At 41.6% G+C, this 20,940-nt stretch overlaps 1 protein-coding gene across 1 annotated transcript in view; it reads left to right on the top strand.

Moving 5' to 3' along the window:
• Positions 1–2,049: 2,049 nt before the first annotated feature.
• Positions 2,050–20,940, top strand: part of LOC132535936 (ribose-phosphate pyrophosphokinase 1-like) — a 30,772-nt gene continuing 11,881 nt past the window's right edge. Inside the window, exons 1-4 of the mRNA XM_060183569.1 lie at positions 2,050–2,232; positions 13,264–13,447; positions 14,569–14,667; positions 16,973–17,097. Coding sequence (XP_060039552.1) covers positions 2,111–2,232; positions 13,264–13,447; positions 14,569–14,667; positions 16,973–17,097 — 530 coding nt within the window. The 5' untranslated portion in view covers positions 2,050–2,110. The remainder of the gene's footprint in view (positions 2,233–13,263; positions 13,448–14,568; positions 14,668–16,972; positions 17,098–20,940) is intronic.

Genomic DNA, 20,940 nt, shown 5'->3' on the forward strand with positions numbered 1-20,940 from the left:
AAAGGGAGACAACTGGGGTCCGGCGGTGGTGCAAAGTGAAAATGACTGGCGTAAGGATCCCGGTTCGAGCCTCCGGCTCCCCACCTGCAGGGGAGTCGCTTCACAGGCTGTGAAGCAGGTACGCAGGTGTCTATCCTTCTCTCCCCCTCTCTGTCTTCCCCTCCTCTCTCCAATTCTCTGTCCTATCCAGCAACGAACAACACCAACAATGGCAATAATAATAACCACAAGGAGGCTACAACAACAAGGGCAACAAAAGGGGGAAAAATGGCCTCCAGGAGCAGTGGATTCATGGTGCAGGCACCAAGCCCAGCAATAACCCTGGAGGAAAAAAAAAAAAGAAAGGGAGATAACACAGAATGCATGTCTGAAGGCCCAGAGGCTACAGGCTCACTCCCCAGAGCCACCCTGTGCCAGAGATGAGCATTAATCTGGACTTAAATATCTCATATTTTCTCTTTCATAATAACAATAAATGAATACATCTTTTAAAGGGGGGGGAGAAGGACTGGACTCTCTTTGGTCCAGCTTATAGTCATAGAAAAATAGTAAGACATGGTAAGTAAGGTTACATTTGCAGCATGCAGATGATAATACTGAGGTTCACGTGAAGCAAAGAGGACCAAAGCCATTTTTTCTCTCCTTCAGGACTGTTTATCTTAAGTCCCACAAGTCGATTATATTTGTTATCCTTCTCAAGGCTCAGTCAGACCTACATTGCCCAGTTATTTTGGAAAACGCTTCACTTGTTTTAAAATATTTAATTTCTTTATATTTATTTTTCCCTTTTGTTGCCCTTGTTGTTTTTCACTGTTTTTGTAGTTATTGTTGTTGTTATTGATGTCATCGTTGTTAGATAGGTCAGAGTGAAATGGAGGGGAGGGTAAGGCAGGGGGGGAGAGAAAGATATGTAGACCTGCTTCACCGCCTGTGAAGCGACTCTCTTGCAGGTGGGGATCCGGGGGCTCGAGCCGGGATCCTTATGCCGGTCCTTGCTTTGCGCCACGTGCACTTAAGCCGCTACACTACCGCCAAACTCCCCTTAAAAATATTTTTTTCTGGATGATTCAGGTGTTATGCCTTTAGCCACTTTCCCTTTGGGACTTGTCTTTCCAGGCAAATACAACACCACAGCTAAAGAGGGGCAAAGGAGCCCTTTAGATATGCCTGTGTTATGGGTGGTTGATGTGAAAGTGTTAAGTCAGCCTCGTTCTTACAAAGAGACAAAACCATGCTCAACATATGCAAGTGAATTCATGTTTAGGTCCCCCCAACCCCCCTTTCTGATCAACCGTGGCTGTCAACATTAAAACAAAAGAAAAAGGGAAAGGAAAGAAACTGTAGACTTGAGTCAGTCTTAACTTTCACGTTCTGGGAGGGAAGAAGAAGGAGAAGGAGAAGGAGGAGGAGGAGGAGGAGGAGGAGGAGGAGGAGGAGGAGGAGGAGAAGAGGAAGAAGAAGAAGGAAGAAGAAGGAGGAGGGGGAGGGGGAGGAGGGGGAGGAGGAGGAGGAGGAGGAGGAGGAGGAGGAGAAGAAGAAGAAGAAGAAGAAGAAGAAGAAGAAGAAGAAGAAGAAGAAGAAGAAGAAGAAGAAGAAGAAGAAGAAGAAGAAGGAAGAAGAAGAAGGAGGAGGGGGAGGGGGAGGGGGAGAGGGAGAGGGAGAGGGAGAGGGTTAGGGAGAAGCAGCAGCAGCAGCATGTCCAACTTCCCAGCTACTGGGAAAGATCAAGCCATACTTCCCACATAGATCCCTCCACCCCCATGGTAATGCAGATGGTCGACTTTACAAGATGTTCAATCAACCCAACTTCTTGGTATCATCCACCCTCAAACCCTCCAAGCCAATATTTGACAGAGTCAGGAGTTACCGCGAGAAACCGCCCCTCGCAACATGTCAACCAATCACAGTGTGAACATGTGTCCTCCCCCCCCACCCTCTGACCCCGCCTGCTTGGCACCAGGCAATTTAGAGCCGCGCGCCTGGCGGGAATGTAAGAAGGCAGAGTAGTGATCCGAGGCAGTTAGTACAGAATCTCAGGCGTGACTTTGGCTCACGTCTCCTCAGCAGGTGTAAAGTGCTGAGCGAGGAGTGTTTGGGGTACTTGGCCAGGATGCCGAACATCAAAATCTTCAGTGGTAGCTCCCACCAGGACTTGTCCCAGAAAATTGCCGACCGCCTGGGCCTGGAGCTCGGCAAGGTGGTGACTAAGAAATTCAGCAACCAGGAGACCTGGTAAGGGCGACATCGGGACCCCGACTAACCTCATCTGCCGCGGTGGGGACGGGGCTTGGACAGCAAAGGGCAGGGGGATGGGCCTGCCGCGGGATTTCACAGGGCCCTGGGCAGAGGCGGGGAAGCAGAGCAGGAAGGGACTGCTGTCTGGCGCGTGTGCCCCACGGGCTCTTTCCGTCATTATTATTACTATTTTCTCTTGCTTGAGGGTCACGTTCTCACCTTTGCAGTGGGGCAGTGTCCAGATGGAGCATGAGGGCCAAGCTGCGGATTTTGGATTTTTGAATTCAGGATAGTGGGTTACAAGGACCCGACGCGGCGATTGCGGCTGCACTGAGCGGCATGAGAGCAGAGAGAGCTTAGCTGGGGTCCTGCAGACACGTGGCTTTGTTGTTTCACTGTTGAGCCACCCAGGCCGGGCTGGCTTGCCTTTAGCTTTGGAGCCAGCTTGCATGGAAGATCCTACAGCTTACCTATTCCTCTCTGTTGTTTCTCCTGGAGTCTGGGAAACAGCTTTTGCATTCGGAACGGTTTTCAGTCGGGTTTGATGTTAAGAGAACCTGACATTCTTTTAAATTTTTTTAAAATTTATTTCTTTATTGGGGAATTAATGTTTTACATTCAACAGTAAATACAATAGTTTGTACATGCATAACATTCCCCAGTTTCCCATTTAACAATACAACCCCCACTATGTCATTTATCATCCTTCATGGACCTTTATTCTCCGCACCCACCCACCCCAGAGTCTTTTACTTGGGTGCAATTTGCCAATTCCATTTCGGGAACCTGACATTCTGTACTGAGGGCGCCAAAACTATTAGCAAACAACTACCCCTAGATTGGCGTGTGTCGATTTTTCACATCTTTCGAATCGGAGCCAGACTTAAATTTAGTTGATTGGATAACGTGATGCATTAAACTCTGCATCCCCATGGCCAGCATCTCGGTTGGAGCCATCTAGAAAGTCTTAGGGAACCTGAATTCTGAAATCGTTGACCTTCCTCTGTGCTGCTGCTGCTGCTGCTGCTGCTGCTGCTGCTGCTGGTACAGATAATAATACAAAAGCTTATTTTTCAGCAGAATCAGAGCTGTGTGAGGGTATTTAGGAAGCTATTATTGTATTTTTTTTTCTCTTCTTATTTATTTATCTCTTTTTTTTTTTTTTTTAGGCCAGAGCACTGTTCAGCTCTGGTTTATGGTGGTATGGGGGATTGAACCTGGGACTCTGGAATCTCAGGCATGAGAGTCTGTTTGCATAACCATTATGCTATCTACCCACCCACCCTGTATCTTTGTATCTTAAGATAACTGAGGAAAGATAATGGAGTGAAAGGCTGCATCCCACAGTGCATTGCAACTCTTTTTTTTTTAATTGCCCTGTGGGTAATGCTTGCTTCCTCCCTCACTCTCAGTCCCTATTTCCTCTCCTCATGCACCTTGGGGCCATCTTACAGATAACTTAGCTGCCTGCTCTTTTTGATACCCCTTTCACCCCAACTGTAGACTTTTCTAGTTCTACAGTGCTCTCACACCCTGTTGATCAAATCAGAGCAGTGTCCACAATCTTATAGTCATCTATTAAGGGGAAAGTTTACAACAAACAGAAACACCATTACTTCCATTAGTGAAGATTCCTTTTAACATCTTTTCCCAAATATTTTTCTTTCTTTGGTTAGCCTGCCAAACTTTAGCTCTCCTTGTACTTTTTCAACTCTGCTGATCAAAAACCATTCACCCGAAGTAGACAGCTTACTTCTGGATCTTTTATTGTGTTAATGATTTTGATGGGAATGCTACTGCAAAGATGGATGCCTACAGTAACCAGGCAATACCTAAATGGAAAGAGGCTAATTGAGCTGTTGTCTTAAGTTTTGACTGCACCATTAGGACTCTCGGACCATCATGAAACCAAAGCAGAGCCAGCAGATTTTGCAAGTGACAATATAGTTGAGGGGCAAGAGTAATTTTTATCGAAAGGGATCCCATCCACCCAGAGGTGATTCCAGTATTATGAAATCCTCCTATGCTTCTAGAAAAAAAAATCAGATTATTTCCTTTTTAACTCTCCCTCCTTTTTATAATGCAACACAGTGTCCTAATAGACTTCTGAGATTAGGCCTGAAAACATTGAATATTAAACTCAATGTGGAGTTTTGCTGACTGGTTAGGTTTCCTTTTTTATGGCTTAATCATTAGCTTTTGGGTTCCTTGGATGTTCGGAAATCTTCAGTGACAATGCCATTGGACACTAACCCACCCACACTCCTCCAATCACCCACAACTGTGACTTTTCTGTGCTGCAGAAATGGTCCTTGCTGTCCCTTCTTGCTCTCAAAGGGTGATGTGGGCCATCAAATGGGATCTGAAGAGCCAACCCATCCTCAGATGAGAAAGCTTTTATTTTAATATTTTATTTATTTATTAATTAGAAGGGTGGGAGGGGAGAAAGAAAGAACCAGACATCACTCTGGCACTTGTGCTGCTGCTGGGATTGAACTCTGGACCTATGCTTGAGAGTCCCAACATTGTATCTACTGCATCAGCTCCCAGACCACAAACTTGCTACCATGCTATGGGAACTATACATATGGCTGTATCTCACAGAAATATGTATAGGAAGGATCTTACAAACTTCAGACTTATTGCTAGAAAAGCAAATTTGAATCCTTAACCTTTCTTTCACTTGATAACCTGATTTACAAAGGATTGTCTGCCCATATTAAGTAGGATAAAGTTCTTGGGGATTAAGTAGGATAAAGTTCTTCTTTTTTGTTTGTTTGTTTTGTTTTTAGAAAAGGTTTATTTATTACAAAATGTTAGGTACTAAAGCTAGAAATATATAAATCCAGGTCAGAATATATTAAAATACACACATACCCCTCTTTGCAAAGGTATTAGAGGTTAAATTAGACAGATACTTAAATAAAATAAAGTACATTTTTATTTAACTGTATCAGTGTAGTGTCATTTTTAAAATTACAGTTGAAAAGGGTAGCTGTCTTCAAAGTCAAACTTAACCAATGCAGTTTTCTAAGACTGCCCAATATGAAGCCACCATGCTGGCTCAGATGGGAAATTTCAGTCATGCCATTGAAACCTATATGTTAGAAGTCTCTAGTCAGTCACCTGGAATATGAACACAGAATAGTCAGGCGTACATAAAGGGTTATATAAGGATAAAGTTGTTAGAACATTATTCTGAGGATGGGGTTAGATAACATAATGGCTATGCAGAAACTCTGTTATGGCCTGAGGCTCCGAAGTCCCAGGTTCAATCCCCCGCACTACCATAAGCCAGAGCTGGGCAGTGCTCTGGTAAAAAGAAAAAAAAATTACTCCGCATAATAAATTTTAAGAAACCGTGGTGGTGGTGATGTTGTTACATGGAATTGGGAAATTACAGAAGATGGGAGAAAAGAGACCTCATATAACTCCACTACCTGACATAAACACTTCACATTTTATTTATAACTTCACGGATGGTTATACTTATTTGATTATTTAATTTGTCTAGTTTTACCAAAGCACTGCTTAGCACTAGCTTATGGTTGCCTGGGGAATTGAACCTGGAACTTGAGAGCCTCTTTGCATAACCATTATGCTGCTATCTACCCCCCACCCATGGTTGTGCATATTTGTATGTGTGTGTTTCTATACTTTTTTTTTTAAAAAAAAAAGAGAGTTTTAGGCATGTTGTTTGTAGCTTTCATCACTCTGTGATGCATTCTGAATAGCTTCTCCCCTTAATATTTAGTCTATACGATTTTAAATAACTATGCTCTTTATGATTTTTAATTTCAAGTGATCTCTCTTATCTCCAGCTTTCATGTTATATGAAAACGTTGGGACATAACTTTGCCCATTTATTGTGATTTCCTTGGGATAAATATACTCAGAAAAGCAAGGCAGTGCCTTGAATTAAATGTCCCACAGTGTATCATATGCATTTTTCTTTCTTTTTCTTTTTTATACTTATTTGTTCCCTTTTGTTGCCCTTATTATTTTTACTGTTGTAGTCGTTGTTGGATAGGACAGAGAGAAATGGTGAGAGGAAGGGAAGACAGAGGGGGCGAGAAAGACACTTGCAGACCTGCTTCACCACTCTTGAAGCAACTCCCCTGCAGGTGGGGAGCCAGGGGCTGGAACCGGGATCCTTACAGGGGTCCTTGCCCTTTGCACCACGTGCACTTAATGCGTTGTGTTACCGCCTGAATCCTGCTTTTTTTTTAATATTAATCCATGAGAGCAATTCACATGATACAGAACACCACTTTATGCATACATGTATGGAAATTGATTCAGCAACTTCAGACATACAAGTCCAACATTCTACCAGTTGAGCCATTTCTAAGCCACAAATCTGCCTTATTTTCATTACATTAAGATTACTCTTTTTTTTTGCCCCTAGGGTTATCACTGGGGCTTCTTCTTCTTCTAGCTTTTGCCCTTCTTCCTTAGCCAGTCAACAACATCAGGTTGAGCCTGATGTAAAGTTTCGAGACCTCCTTTGAATCTGGAGAGGTGGCAGTCGTTGACTATGTGGGTCATAGTCTGTCCGTAGCCGCAGGGGCAGTTCGGTTCATCTCTGGCTCCCTAGCGATGGAACATAGCAGTACACTGGCCATGGCCTGTTCCATAGCGATTGAGGAGGGCCCAATCATAACGTGCTAGGTCAAAGCCGGGTTGACGCTTGCAGGGGTCTGTGATGAGGTGTTTGTTCTTTACCTCAGCTGACTGCCAACTCTGTTTCCAAGAGACTGGAACAGAGAAGTTCAGTGTAGGCATAGGGGACCAGATTGGGTGACGAGACGTCAAGCGTCGGACAGGGTGGGTGAAGATATCCGCGTATATTAGCAGGTCCGGTCGAGGGAGACTGGGGCTCATTGGTGGTTATGGTCTCACTACAAATCCATTCCTCCTAGTGGCACTTTCTGTCCCCCCCCCCCATTTTATTGGATAGGACAGAAGTTGAGAAGGAAGGGAAAGAGAGGGAGAGAGAGAGCACCTGAAGACCTGCTTTACCACTCATGAAGCATTCGCGCTGCAGGTGAGGAGTGGGGGCTCATAAGCTGGTCCTTAAGTATAGTGCTGTGTGCTTCACTGGGTGTTCCACTACCAGCCCTCCCCCCTCTCCAGTTAAATGACTTTTCAAAGTTATTAGAAGCATATCCTGTCATTACATCTTCCTAGTCCTAAATGTGATTGTGGTAAATGATCATATCTACCAACAGTTGTTGTAACAACCCACACACAGGGGTTCTAGTGATTCTGTTGGAGGATGAACTAATTATGTTTTTAACAATTTCTCAAAACTTGTGATTCTTAAAGGAATTATGCCTTCTAAAACTATATATTTAAAAAGTGGTCTGATGTTTAAATTGACAGTGATCATTTTACTTTAGATTTAATGCCTCCGGAAGTTGGGCGGTAGTGCAGTAGGTTAAGCGCATGTGGCAAAAAGTGCAAGGACTGGCGTAAGGATCCCGGTTCAAGCCCTCGGCTCCCCACCTGCAGGGGAGTCGCTTCACAGGCCATGAAGCGGGTCTGTAGGTGTCTGTGTTTCTCTCCCCCTCTCTGTCCTCTCCTACTCTCTCCATTTCTCTCTGTCCTATCCAGCGACAACGACATAAATAACTACAACAATAAAACAAGGGCAACAAAAGGAAATAAATATTAAAAAATCAAAAAGTGGTCTGAGAGGTGGCATAGTGGATAAGACATTGGACTCTCAAGGATGAGGTCCCGAGTTCAATCCCCAGCAGCACATGTATCAGAGTGATGTCTGGTTCTTTCTCTCCTATCTTTCTCATAAATAACTAAAGTTTTTAAAAAGAATGTGTTGATTCGGTAGAGGGATAGAGAATGGGAAAGCTACTGGGGAGGGTATGGGATATGGAGATTGGGTGGCGGGAATTGTGTGGAGTTGTATCCCCCCCATCCTACGGTTTTGTTAATGTCTCCTTGCTTAAATAAATAAATAAAAATATTAATGCCTCACCTACTTTCAAGTGAGGATTTCATGATAATCACAGGTACAAGAGGTTCATTAAGTAGATACATCAGATACCATACAGAACAAAGAACTATAGTTATTGTGCCAAGAATTTGGCATAAAATGATTGCTGGGGTTTAGTGCTACTTTACTGTATCCCTTGGTTGTCTGGCAGCCAGAGGAAAAAAGGCTTATGCAATGGCTTATGTAGTTATAATTTTCATAAAGCTGTTTAAGACGTAACATTTCTAAGAATTTTGTGAGCCTTAGGGCAACTAAAGTGGGAAAAAATAAATCTTTTTAAAAAAAGATTTATGAAAGAAAGAGGTCAAACATCCTTTCATGAACAGCCAGAGATCATACCCGAGGTCTCGCTTGCCAGCCTTGTGCTCTACTAGCTAAGCCATCCCCTAGGCAAAAAAAAAAAAAAAAATTTTGTGAGCAGCATTCCTTAAATAATGAGTACTGGGGGGTCGGGCGGTGGTGCAGCAGGTTAAGCACACAAGGAGTAAAGCAAAAGGACCAGTGTAAGGATCCCGGTTCAAACCCCTGGCTCCCCACCTGCTGCGGAGTCGCTTCACAAGCGGTGAAGCGGGTCTGCGGGTGTCTAGCTTTCTCTCCCTCTCTTTGTCTTCCGTTTCTCTCTCCATTTCTCTGTCCTATCTAACAATGATGACAACAATAAAACAGCAAGGACAACAAAAGGGAATAAAAAGATGAATATTAAAAAAAATTGTACCATAATGAAGAATGTCAGTGACTACACAAGGATTTAAAAAAATATTTATTTATTTATTCCCTATTGTTGCCCTTGTTGTTTTATTGTTATAGTTATTGTTGTTGTTATTAATGTTGTCGTTGTTAGAGAGGACAGAGAGAAATGGAGAGAGGAGGGGAAGGCAGAGAGGGGAAGAGAAAGATAGACACCTGCAGACCTGTTTCACCACCTATGAAGCGACTCCCCTGCAGGTGGGGAGCCAGGGGCTCGAACCAGAATCCTTACTCCAGTCCTTGTGCTTTGTGCCACCTGTACACAGGTATTTTCTATACTGACTGATGAGGCATTTGTAAAAAGAGAGAAGCTACCATATGTTGATAAGTATGTTTTCTGGTTTTGCTTGATAAATAAGGAACCCAATACTGTCTTCAGATCAGCTTGTCAAACTGCTAGGCTCTAACTCTTAATCAAACCTCACTCTGGGTAAGTAAATGATTGGGGGGGGCACATATGGTATTCTGTGTTCTTGACTGAAACAAGAACTTCCAATACCATGTGTAAGAGATGTGGTTGACTTTTTATTTGAAATGGTGGACGTTATTGTGAGTGAGCGTATCTCACTTGGGTTCTAACCCAGGAGAACTTAACATTTCAGTCAAGGAAGAGGGAGTTACTGGGCAAAATTAAAAACTTTTCTCAACTTTTTGAAGTTGCTCAGATCTGGCAGTATTTGGTCAGGACCCCAGAATTGTGTACCATAAAACGTAGAAGGGGCTCTTCTAGCACGAAATCTCTACGTAGTGGTAGTAAAGGAGGTGTGAGAAGCCCCACTAGAAGACACTAGCTTTCTCTGCCAGCCTCTATGGGTGACTTGGAGGTGTTATTTAGTCCTGTCTGTTTACCTTTTAAGACATTTTAATTGGATATTTGTCCCAATATATTTCACATATTATAATTTAAGCATGTACTCAACATAAAATGAGGCGTTTTCCTTTTTGAGATTTTATTTCTTAATGAGAAACATAGGAGGAGAAAGAACCAGACATCACCCTGGTACATGTGCTGCCAGGGATTGAACTCAGGACTTCATGCCTGAGAGTCCGATGCTTTATCCACTGTGCCACCTCCTGCACCACGCTTTATCCTTTTTTAATTGTACCGCCTTCATGATAAGTTATGTGTATAGCACATGTCATTTTTTTGTTTGTTTGTTTTGTTTTTTAAGGCTTCCTTTCATTTCTTTCTTTTTCTTTCTTTTTTTTTTTTGGATAGGACAGAGAGAAATGGAAAGAGGAGGGGAAGACAAGAGAGGGAGAGAGAAAGACAGACACCTGCAGACCTGCTTCACTGCCTGTGAAGCGACTCCCCTGCAGCTGGGGAGCCTGGAGCTTGTACTGGGATCCTTAGGCCGCTCCTTGTGCTTTGCGCCATGTGCGCTTAACCGCCTGCACTGCCGCCCTGACTCCCTTCGTTTTTATTTTTATGATGAGAGGGAAAGGGAGACAGACACCTGCTGCACTTCACTATTCGTGAAGCTTCCCTCCTGCAGGTGGGGATTGAGGGCTTGAACTCAGGTCCTACGTGTTGCTTCTGTTAAGATTTTTAGGTCACTTTTAGTAAGGTGGATAGGGTCAATACATAGATTGGAGATCTAAGAAATGAAAGAGCTTTAGGAAGAGCAGTCCAGGTAGTGGGAAAAAGTGTGAACTTTTGAAATGAAATGGGGTGTATTTGAGGAAAATAAAGGGAGACAGTGTGACTGCACGGTAAATTAAGAAGAGACTATTTCAAGAGGAGCTATATCTCAAAACTAAAAATAGGACTTTTAATGTCTTCACAGTTCTGAAGCTATGAAGTTGATTTGATAAGTCTTCGAGAGGTTTATCAGTTTTATTTATTTCCCACTCCATCCCTAAAACCAGCTTTTTTGTTTCATTGATTTTTGTCTCGTCTGAAGTTGCATCAGTTTCTGCTCTTAGAGTTATTTATTGTTGTTCTTGCTAAGTTTTATTTATGTTTAAAATTTTTATTATCTTTATTTATTGGATAGAGACAGCCATAAATCAAGAGGGAAGGGGGTGATAGAGAGGGAGAGAGACAGGGAGACACGGAGACAGCTGCAGCACAGCTTCACCACTTGCAAAGCTTTCCCCCTACAGGCGGGGACCAGGGACTCGAACCCAGGTCCTTGAGCATTGTAATACGTTTGCTCAACCAGGTGTGCCACCACCCGGCCCCGCTAAGTTTTATTTTTGTTTATTTACTTTTATTATAAGAGTACTGCTTAGAGTGTGGTCCAGGGGGGTGGCGCAGTGGATAGGACATTGGATTCTCAACCATGAGGTCCCGAGTTCGATCCCCAGCAGCACATGTACCAGAGTGATGTCTGGTTCTTTCTCTCCTCCTGTCTTTCTCATGAAAAATAAATTCTTTAAAATAAGTAAGTAAGTAAATAAATAAATAGTCTGTGTTGATGTATCAGGTAAGAAGAGTCTGCTTACACAACCATTAGCTATCTACTCCACCCAGCTACTGGTACAATAAGTGGCATACAAATGGTCAACATTTATGACAGGTATTGTCAATATAGCATATAGAGAAATCTCATTACAGAATAGTGGTGTTTGACTCTTTTTCTTTTTCTTTATTTTTTTATTTTTATTTTTATTTATTTATTGGACAGACAGCCAGTAATCGATCGGGAAGGGGGCTGATAAGAGAGAGAGAGAGAGAGAGAGAGCAACGAGAGATGCCTGCAGCCCTGCTTCACCACTCGTGAAGCTTTCCTTCTGCAGGTGGGGACTAGGAACCCCAGGACCTTGAACCCAGGACCATGTACATTTTTTTTTTGTCAGTGATTTTTATTGGAATAGATAAAGGACCTTGTACATTGTAACATGTGCATTCAACCAGGTGCGCCACCACCCGGCCCCAGCCTTCTTTCTTTCTTTCTTTCTTTCTTTCTTTCTTTCTTTCTTTCTTTCTTTCTTTCTTTCTTTCTCTCTCTCTCTCTCTCTCTCTCTCTCTCTCTCTCTCTTTCTTTCTTTTTTAAACTAGAGCACTGCTCAGCTCTGGTTTACGGTGGTGCGGAGGATTGAACCTGTGACTTTGGAGCTTCAGGGATGAGAGTCTCTTTGCATCACCATTATGCCATCTGCCCCCACCCTGTGTTTGGAGCTTTTTTAAAAAATATTTTGTTACAGGAGTCAGGTGGTAGCACTGCGGATTAAGTGCAGGTGACGCAAAGCACAAGGACCCCCCTTAAGGATCCTGGTATGAGCCCCCGGCTCCCCACCTGTACGGGAGTCGCTTCACAAGCGGTGAAGCAGGTCTGCAGGTGTCTTTCTCTCCCCCTCTCTGTCTTCCCCTCCTCTCTCCATTTCTCTGTCCTATCCAACAATAATAGCATCAATAACAACAACAGTAATAACAAGGGCAACAAAGGAATAAATAAGTAAATATTAAAATATTAGTGTTTAAATTTTTTTTACATATGAATCGTGAAAGTCACAACTACTATAGGAAATTTATTTTCACATGTTAAAAACCTGAATGAAATGAGAAACAGTCTGCCTGCTAGAATTTTGATCCAATTACTTATACATTGATCTCTTTCGTGTCATGTTACATGTAAAAACAGGTAATATTTATTTTCATAGTACAGGAGAATAAACTGCTTCTGGTATGGTAGACCTCCTTTAGGATCACCTAAAATGAAAAGGGTGCAATGCCCATATGTAGTTGTTACCTATTTGTAATGTATTACTGTAGAGAAGCTATACTTTTTTAAAACATTTATTTCTTTATTTATTCCCCTTTTGTTGCCCTTGTTATTTTATTGTTGTAGTTATTATTGATGTCGTTGTTGTTGGAGAGGACAGAGAGAAATGGAGAGAGGAGGGGAAGATAGAGAGGGGGAGAGAAAGGCAGACACCTGCAGACTTGCTTCACCACCTGTGAAGCGACTTCCCTGCAGGTGGGGAGCCAGGGGGCTGGAACCGGGATCCTTAGGCCTGTCCTTGTGCTTTGCACCAAGTTAGCTTAACCTGCTGTGCTAACGCCGACTGACTCCCAAGAAGCTATACTTTTTAGACCTTACTTACTGTCTGTAGAAACATCATACATGGGTGGGGTGGATAGCATTATGTTTATGCAAACAGACTGTCATGCCTGAGGCTCCAAAGTCCCAGGTTCGATCCCCCACACCATCATAAGCAAAGCAAGAGTTGAGCAGTGCTCTTGTTAAAAAAAAAGAAAGAAAGAAAAGAAACATCTTACAGTGCTTTATTTATTTATTGTTCTTCCTTTCCTATAATAGTGTGGAAATTGGTGAAAGTGTACGCGGAGAGGATGTCTACATTGTACAGAGTGGTTGTGGTGAAATCAATGACAATATAATGGAACTTTTGATCATGATTAATGCCTGCAAGTTTGCTTCAGCCAGTCGAGTTACTGCAGTCATTCCCTGCTTCCCTTATGCACGACAAGATAAGAAGGACAAGGTAAGACCAGTGTCTCCATTACAAATTTATAACCGGAGGAAACAGAAACACTTGCCCAAAGTCATAAACATTTCTTAGTGATTGGAATTAACACACTTTCTTAGGGTACTGCTGGTCTTCAAAAACAGTAGGCTTGTGATAGAGTCATACAGTTGTGATGTTTAATTTATTTCAGTTCTAGTTGTGACCTCTTCATAGAACTTGAAGTCTGTTTTCTTTTTTTTTTTAATTTTATTATATTTTTAAATTTATTTTCCCTTTTGTTGCCCTTGTTTTTTTATTGTTGTTGTAGTTATAATTGTTGTTGTTGTTAGATAGGACAGAGAGAAATGGAGAGAGGAGGGGAAGACAGAGAGAAAGACAGACACCCGCAGATGTGCTTCATCGCCTGTGAAGCGACCCCCCTGAAGGTGGGGAGTCGGGGGCTCCAACCGGGATCCTCACACTGGTACTTGTGCTTTGCGCCACATGCGCTTAACCCGCTGTGCTACCTCCGACTCCCTTCTTCTTCTAGCGTTTGCTGCCCGACTCCCTGAAGTCTGTTTTTTAAGTACTTGGTTAAGACACACCTTATTTATGTGTTTGAGTATGTGTACATTAAATCTAATAAGATTCTTTAAAAAAAAAATTCCTGTTTTGGGGCCAAGTGGTGACGCACCTGGTTAAGTGCACATGTTACAATGTGCAAGGACCCAGGTTTGATTCCCAGGTCCTCACCTGCGGGGGTAAGCTTCACGACTGGTGAAGCAATGCTGCAGGTGTCTCTGCCTCTCTTCCTCTCTATCCCCCCTTCCCTCTTGATTTCTGGTTGTCTCTATCCCATAAGTAAATAAAGATAATAAAAAAATTAAATTTCCAGGCTTGCCTAGCAAATTGTACAGATTAAAATGTACCAGGAAAATATTTTTTGATGTTTACTAGTTGGAAAAGTGATGTTCCACTAATATTTATGGTAAATTGAGATCTACTCATTCTCAATGACCATGTTACTGTTCATGATTTCCTGGTGGTGTAGTGCCTTTAAACATAGAATATGCACAACAAATAAATGTTTATTGAGCAAAGCAAATGTATTGTTTCTCAAGTGTGACTTTTTTTTTTTTGCTTTCACTTCCATTTAGAGCCGGGCTCCCATCGCAGCCAAGCTTGTTGCAAATTCGCTGTTGGTAGCAGGCATAAATCATATCATTACCATGGACCTACATGCTTCTCAAATTCAGGTATCAGTGGAGGAGGCTAACTATGGGAGTTTAGAAAAGAAAACTGCCTTGAAAACCGCTCAAATAAAATTAACACTCTCAGTAGAATAAACATACTCGTCTCAGTCATAGTTCGTAGTTGTTTGGGATCAAGAGAATTTAGCTTTGCTCATTTGCTTTGTAATCTTGAGCAGAATAAATAACCCATTGGGTGTCTGATAGTTACTTATTCCCCCTCTCAGACCACAGTTATTTAACTTCTTTGGACATACACTGGTTTGTTATTTTAATTTTTTTATTTCTTTATTGGGGAATTAATGTTTTACATTCAACAGTAAATACAATAGTTTGCACATGCATAACATTCCCCAGTTTCCCATATAACAATACAACACCCACTAGGTCCTCTATCATCCTTCATGGACCTGTATTCTCCCCACCCACCCACCCCAGAGTCTTTTACTTTGGTGCGATATGTCAAATCTATTTCAGGTTCTACTTGTGTTTTCTTTTTTTAATTTCTTTATTGGGGAATTAATGTTTTACATTCAACAGTAAATACAATAGTTTGTACATGGATAACATTCCCCAGTTTCCCATTTAACAATACAACCCCCACTAGGTCCTCTATCATCCTTCATGCACCTGTATTCTCCCCACCCACCCACCCCAGAGTCTTTTACTTTGGTGCGATATGTCAAATCTATTTCAGGTTCTACTTGTGTTTTCTTTTTTTTTAAATTTCTTTATTGGGGAATTAATGTTTTACATTCAACAGTAAATACAATAGTTTGTACATGCATAACATTCCCCAGTTTCCCATTTAACAGTACAACCCCCACTAGGTCCTCTATCATCCTTCATGGACCTGTATTCTCCCCCCTACCCACCCCAGAGTCTTTTACTTTGGTGCGATACGCCAATTCCAGTTCAGGTTCTGCTTGTGTTTGCTCTTCTGATCTTGTTTTTCAACTTCTGCCTGAGAGTGAGATCATCCCATATTCATCCTTCTGTTTCTGACTTATTTCACTTAACATGAATTTTTCAAGGTCCATCCAAGATCGGCTGAAAACGGTGAAGTCACCATTTTTTTTTTTTTACAGCTGAGTGGTTAGTATTCCATTGTGTATATATACCACAACTTGCTCAGCCACTCATCTGTTGTTGTGTTGTTGGACACCTGGGTTGCTTCGAGGTTTTGGCTATTACAAATTGTGCTGCCAAGAACATATGTGTACACAGATCTTTTTGGATGGATGTGTTGGGTTCCTTAGGATATATCCCCAGGAGAGGAATTGCAGGGTCATAGGGTAGGTTCGTTTCTAGCCTTCTGATTATTTTAAGTTTTAAATAAGGTAGCAAATCCATAATAATTGATGGCTTATGACAGGTAGTTAAATGAGTTGCATCCAGCTGTTTGAATAGTCAAAGGTTTTAGATGTAAAACCAGAGCTATTAGAATCTATAGAATGTCCTTTGTATAAGGCCATTTCCTTCTACATCACTTCATTAAATGCCAATGAAAGAAAATTTTGGCCGCCATAGAAGGAAATGAAGTTTTCCCAGGACCTACTTTATATAAGATGCACAGTCATTTTCCAAGAATAACCAATAATGTTAGGTGAGGATTTGCCATACATTTGTTATTTATTTATTTATTTATTTATTTTGAGAGAGTAAAGCACAATTTTTAAAAGACTTTCGAGTCACCATTTAACATTATCATTTGATTAGTTCTATATTTATACAACAGTAAAGAATTTTAGGGCAGGGGTAGATAGCAAGCATAATGGTTATGCAAAGAGACTTAAGACTGAGGCTCCAAAGTCCCATGTTCAATCCCCTGTATCACCATTATCCAGGTTAAGCAATGTTCTGATTAAAAAAAAACATTATAAAAGAGGGAACAATTAGTTTGAGAACCTCAACATAACTCAAACAACTGGTATTTGAACATAGATCTTCTGACTTCTAGTCTCTTCTTCTCTCTGAACATTTACTATATTCTCCACTAATTTATGTACAATTTATGTATCTCCACACTAGTCAGCTTTTGCTTCTGCCAGCCCACCATTTAGTGGCATGAGGCAGTAAATATTGCTGAGGCAGTTCTGGTCTCAGCTGAACCCAGATGTTTTTCCCTAAGAATTTGTGTGTTTTGGTCAGGGCTCTGTTGCACAGCTCAGACTGAGGACTTCATTTTGCAATCTTCTACACAGGGAATGCCTTCTAATCCATTTGAATGTTGCAGTAAGGTATTCTTTGAACTAGCTGCTATTTTTATACATGGAAGAGGACAGTGAAACAACTCACCTTGCTTCTCCAGGGCTTTTTTGATATCCCAGCGGACAATTTGTACGCAGAACCAGCTGTTCTGAAGTGGATACGAGAGAACATCCCCGAGTGGCGGAATTGCACCATTGTCTCACCTGATGCAGGTGGTGCCAAGAGGTAATGGATGAAAACATTCCCAGTGTACTTCGAAAACCTTTTAGACAACTAGATCAGAAAGTGATGTTTCTTTTTTACACAGGTGACATTTTTTAAGTACTTAGAATGGATATACCAGCTGCTGAGAATAGAAACAATGCTTATTTATTTGCCTGAATCACTTCCTGATGAAGCAGATGATAGCAGAGAAGCATCCCTAAATGGTTATGATGCTGTGGGCTTTGACCGTAACCCAATAGTTATTTTGCACTGCAAAGGTATTAATACTGTTATAAAGTTGTTGGGGATGGTTGGAAATTTGGTTTTCTAATAAGTGGCTTATTACTGAATCACTTGTTAGTGGACAAATACGATTTTACACACCTATAATGCTGTTGGCTAGATCATTTTAATTCTGGGATTGAACTATGAAGCGGGTAGAAAAATAATGCCTGGATAATTTTACTTAAACCTAAGATCTTAAGGACAAACTGATTGCCAGGGACAATCACAGTTTGAAAGCTCACATGGCTCTTGATTTCCTTAGTAGATCACTCATTAGTAATGCATTCAAAATATCACACAGGTTTTGTTGAGGGAAATGAAGAGCTAAAACTGAGATCATTAGGAAAAGCTAATTCAGACCCTTCTCAAAGTTACTCAAATCTTCAGTGACTGTTTCTCAACAACCCCATTATATCAGTAATTCAGAACTTATTGAGCATTTGTTTTATTACCCAGCCAGATGTATGGCTTTGTGAGTTCCATGTAATCACTAGTTACTATCAGTGATGGGGTAAAGGTCACACCTCATCATTATATGTCAGTACACCACCAGTTCGCCATTTCCTTCCCAATCTTCTGTCAATTAGAGGCAACATTCCCCCAATAACTCACTCTCTTCTTTTTCTTCTTTAACTTTTTTTTTTTTTTTACCTGAGCACTGATCAGCTCTGGCTTATGGTGGTGCAGGGGATTGAATATGGAACTTTGGAGCCTCAGGCATGAGTCTCTTTGCATAACCATTATGCTATCTGCCCCCACCCCACTTCCTCCATCAGATAACTTTCTTCCTCCTTAGTGATAGGAGATCCACAGAGAGAGGCTAAAGGTTTGTCCACACTTGCTCTTCCATTTTTTTCTTTTAATTTTTAAAATTATCTTTATTTATTTATTTATTGGATAGAGACAGCCAGAAATTGAGAGGAGGAGGGAAGCTAGAGAGGGAGACAGAAAGACACCTGCAGACCCACTTCACCACTCACAAAGCTTTCCGCCTGCAGGTGGGGACCAGGGGTTCAAACTCGGGTCCTTGGACACTGTAACATGTGCGCTCAACCAGGTGCACCACCAACCGACCGCCCCTTTTTTAAGATCCCCTTCAGTTCTTTGGATATTGTAGGAGAAAGCAAGATTTCATCTTCTCTTAAAAGTTAAGTAGTATTCCAGTGTTATGATGACAAGTCCTCTGTCTATTCACTTTTGGGTAGATAATCTTAGTACATAAGGATTTCGTTTTCTCCACCGCCTCCAGCATTTCTGTGGCTTTTTTTTAAATGGACATCAATGTAAAGCTTCTAAAGTAATTCATCAGTCTAACATCCATGATTTTGATATCCATAGATTCAGTTCAGTCAGCAATGGTCCAGAAATAGTATGTAAGATAAGACATTTTGAGGGGAAAATAACATTAATATGTTTGTTATGCCACAGAGCTGTGGTTATTTTAATTTGTTATTCATTATTATTAATATCTTACTGTGCCTAGTCTATAAATTAAACCTTATCATAGATGTGTGTGTATATATTTACTACAGGTAAAGAGGTGACTACTGTGTTAGTAAAATAACCAGGCATCACATTTAAAAATACAGTAAGTTTGTATTATTGCAGAATGTAATGTTGATCCAAGATCAAGGAATCTACCAATATAATCAATGACGGCCAAAAAAAACAATCCATGGAGAATTTTCTATTTTCCAGAGATATTGAAAAATTATGGAAAGAGTCCAACATCCATTCATTTTTTCCCTATCATTTTATTGGGGGGGGTTAAATGGTTTACAGTGCAGTTATTGACACATGGGTACCATTTCTCATCTCCCATGATAAATGTCTGTAAAACACTCTCACCCCCAAGGTAAGTCCTTTTTCACGATCATGCACCAGGACCTCAAAGCCCCTCCCCCCCCAGCTTCCTCTCTTCTATCCTTCCCCAGAGTCCTTTGCTTTGATGCAATATGCTAACACTAATCCAAGTTTGACTTTGTGTTTCCTTTTCTGGTATTGTGTCCTTTTGAATGTAGGCCTTCACAGAGTTGTATTGATTTGGATGTCCCTGATAAGTGATGAGCATTTTTAAAAAATATTTATTGTTTTTCCCTTTTATTGCCCTTTTTTCTTGTTGTCGTAGTTATTATTGATGTCGTTGTTGGATAGGACAGAGAGAAATGGAGAGAGGAGGGGAAGACAGAAAGGGGGAGAGAAAGATAGACACCTGCAGGCCTGCTTCACTGCCTGTGAAGTGACTTCCTTGCAAGTGGTGAGCCGGGGGCTCCGGGATCCATAGGCCAGTGCTTGTGCTTTGCGTCACATGCGCTTAACCCCACATGCGCTTAACCCCACATGCGCTTAACCCCACATGCGCTTAACCCGCTACACCACCACCCGACTCCCAAGTGATGAGCATTTTATTTTTCTAGTGCATATTGTTGAATCACCTGTTCAGTTCTTTTCATTTTTTATATTTATTTATTTTCTCTTTTGTCGCCCTTGTTTTTTATTGTTGTTATTGAGGCCATTGTTAGATAGGACAGAGAGAAATAGAGAGAGGAGGGGAAGACAGAGAGGGAGAGAAAGACAAGACACCTGCAGACCTGCTTCACCACCTGTGAAGCAACTCCCTTGCAGTTGGGGAGCCGGGGACTTGAACCGGGATCCTTACGCTGGTCCTTGCGCTTGGCGCCATGTGTGCTTAACCAGCTGCGCTACTGCCCGACTCCCTGACTATTATTTCTATAAATATATATATACATATATGTGTATATGTATATATATATATACCCTTTTTCTTCTATGGTCCTGTCCTCTCTTCCTTTCTAAGACATACCTACATCTATTACTACTTCTGAAAGTCCTTTCTCCCACCCTCTTCTCTGGTCCTGATGGAATTGAGATTCAGAGCCCTCTGGCCATCTTCCCTCAGCATTTCTCCTCCTTTGGGAATATGGATCAGAATTCTTTTTAGGATGCAGAAGGTGGGAGGTCTGGCTTCTGTAGTTGCTTCTCTGCTGGACATGGATGTTGGCAGGTCAATCCATACCCCCAGCCTGTTTCTTCTATCTTTCCCTAGTGGGAATATTAGCTTCTTAATCAGATATGTTAAGTAAATATTCTCTCCACCCAGTAGGATAGATTTTTGTTCTAATGATAGTTTCTTTTGATATGCAGCCTTTTTGTCTGATGTATTCTCACTTGTTTATTTTTGTTTCCCTTGCTGTTGGAGTTGAGTTCCAAGTACATCTCTGAAGCTTATTATAGAGTGTTCTGCTTATTTTTCTTCCATGTATTTTATTTTTCCCTCCAGGGTTATCAGTGGAGCTAGGTGCTAGCACTACAGATCTGCCCCCAGCAATCAGTTTTCTTTTTCTTTTTTTTTTCTGTTCTGTACAAGAGAGAAAAAGTGAGGAGGGGGAGGCAAAAAGGGAAAAAAAGACACCTGCAGACCTGCTTCACCACTCATGAAGCGTCCCCATTGCAGGTAGGGAGCAGGATCTTGAACTCCTTTTGCATTATACCTTGTGCACTTAACCGGGGGTGCTTCACTGCCTGGCCCCTCTCAGTATGGTTAGGTGTCGCTGTAGG

The sequence above is a fragment of the Erinaceus europaeus genome, chromosome X, assembly GCF_950295315.1.
Source record: "Erinaceus europaeus chromosome X, mEriEur2.1, whole genome shotgun sequence".
NCBI lineage: Eukaryota > Metazoa > Chordata > Mammalia > Eulipotyphla > Erinaceidae > Erinaceus > Erinaceus europaeus.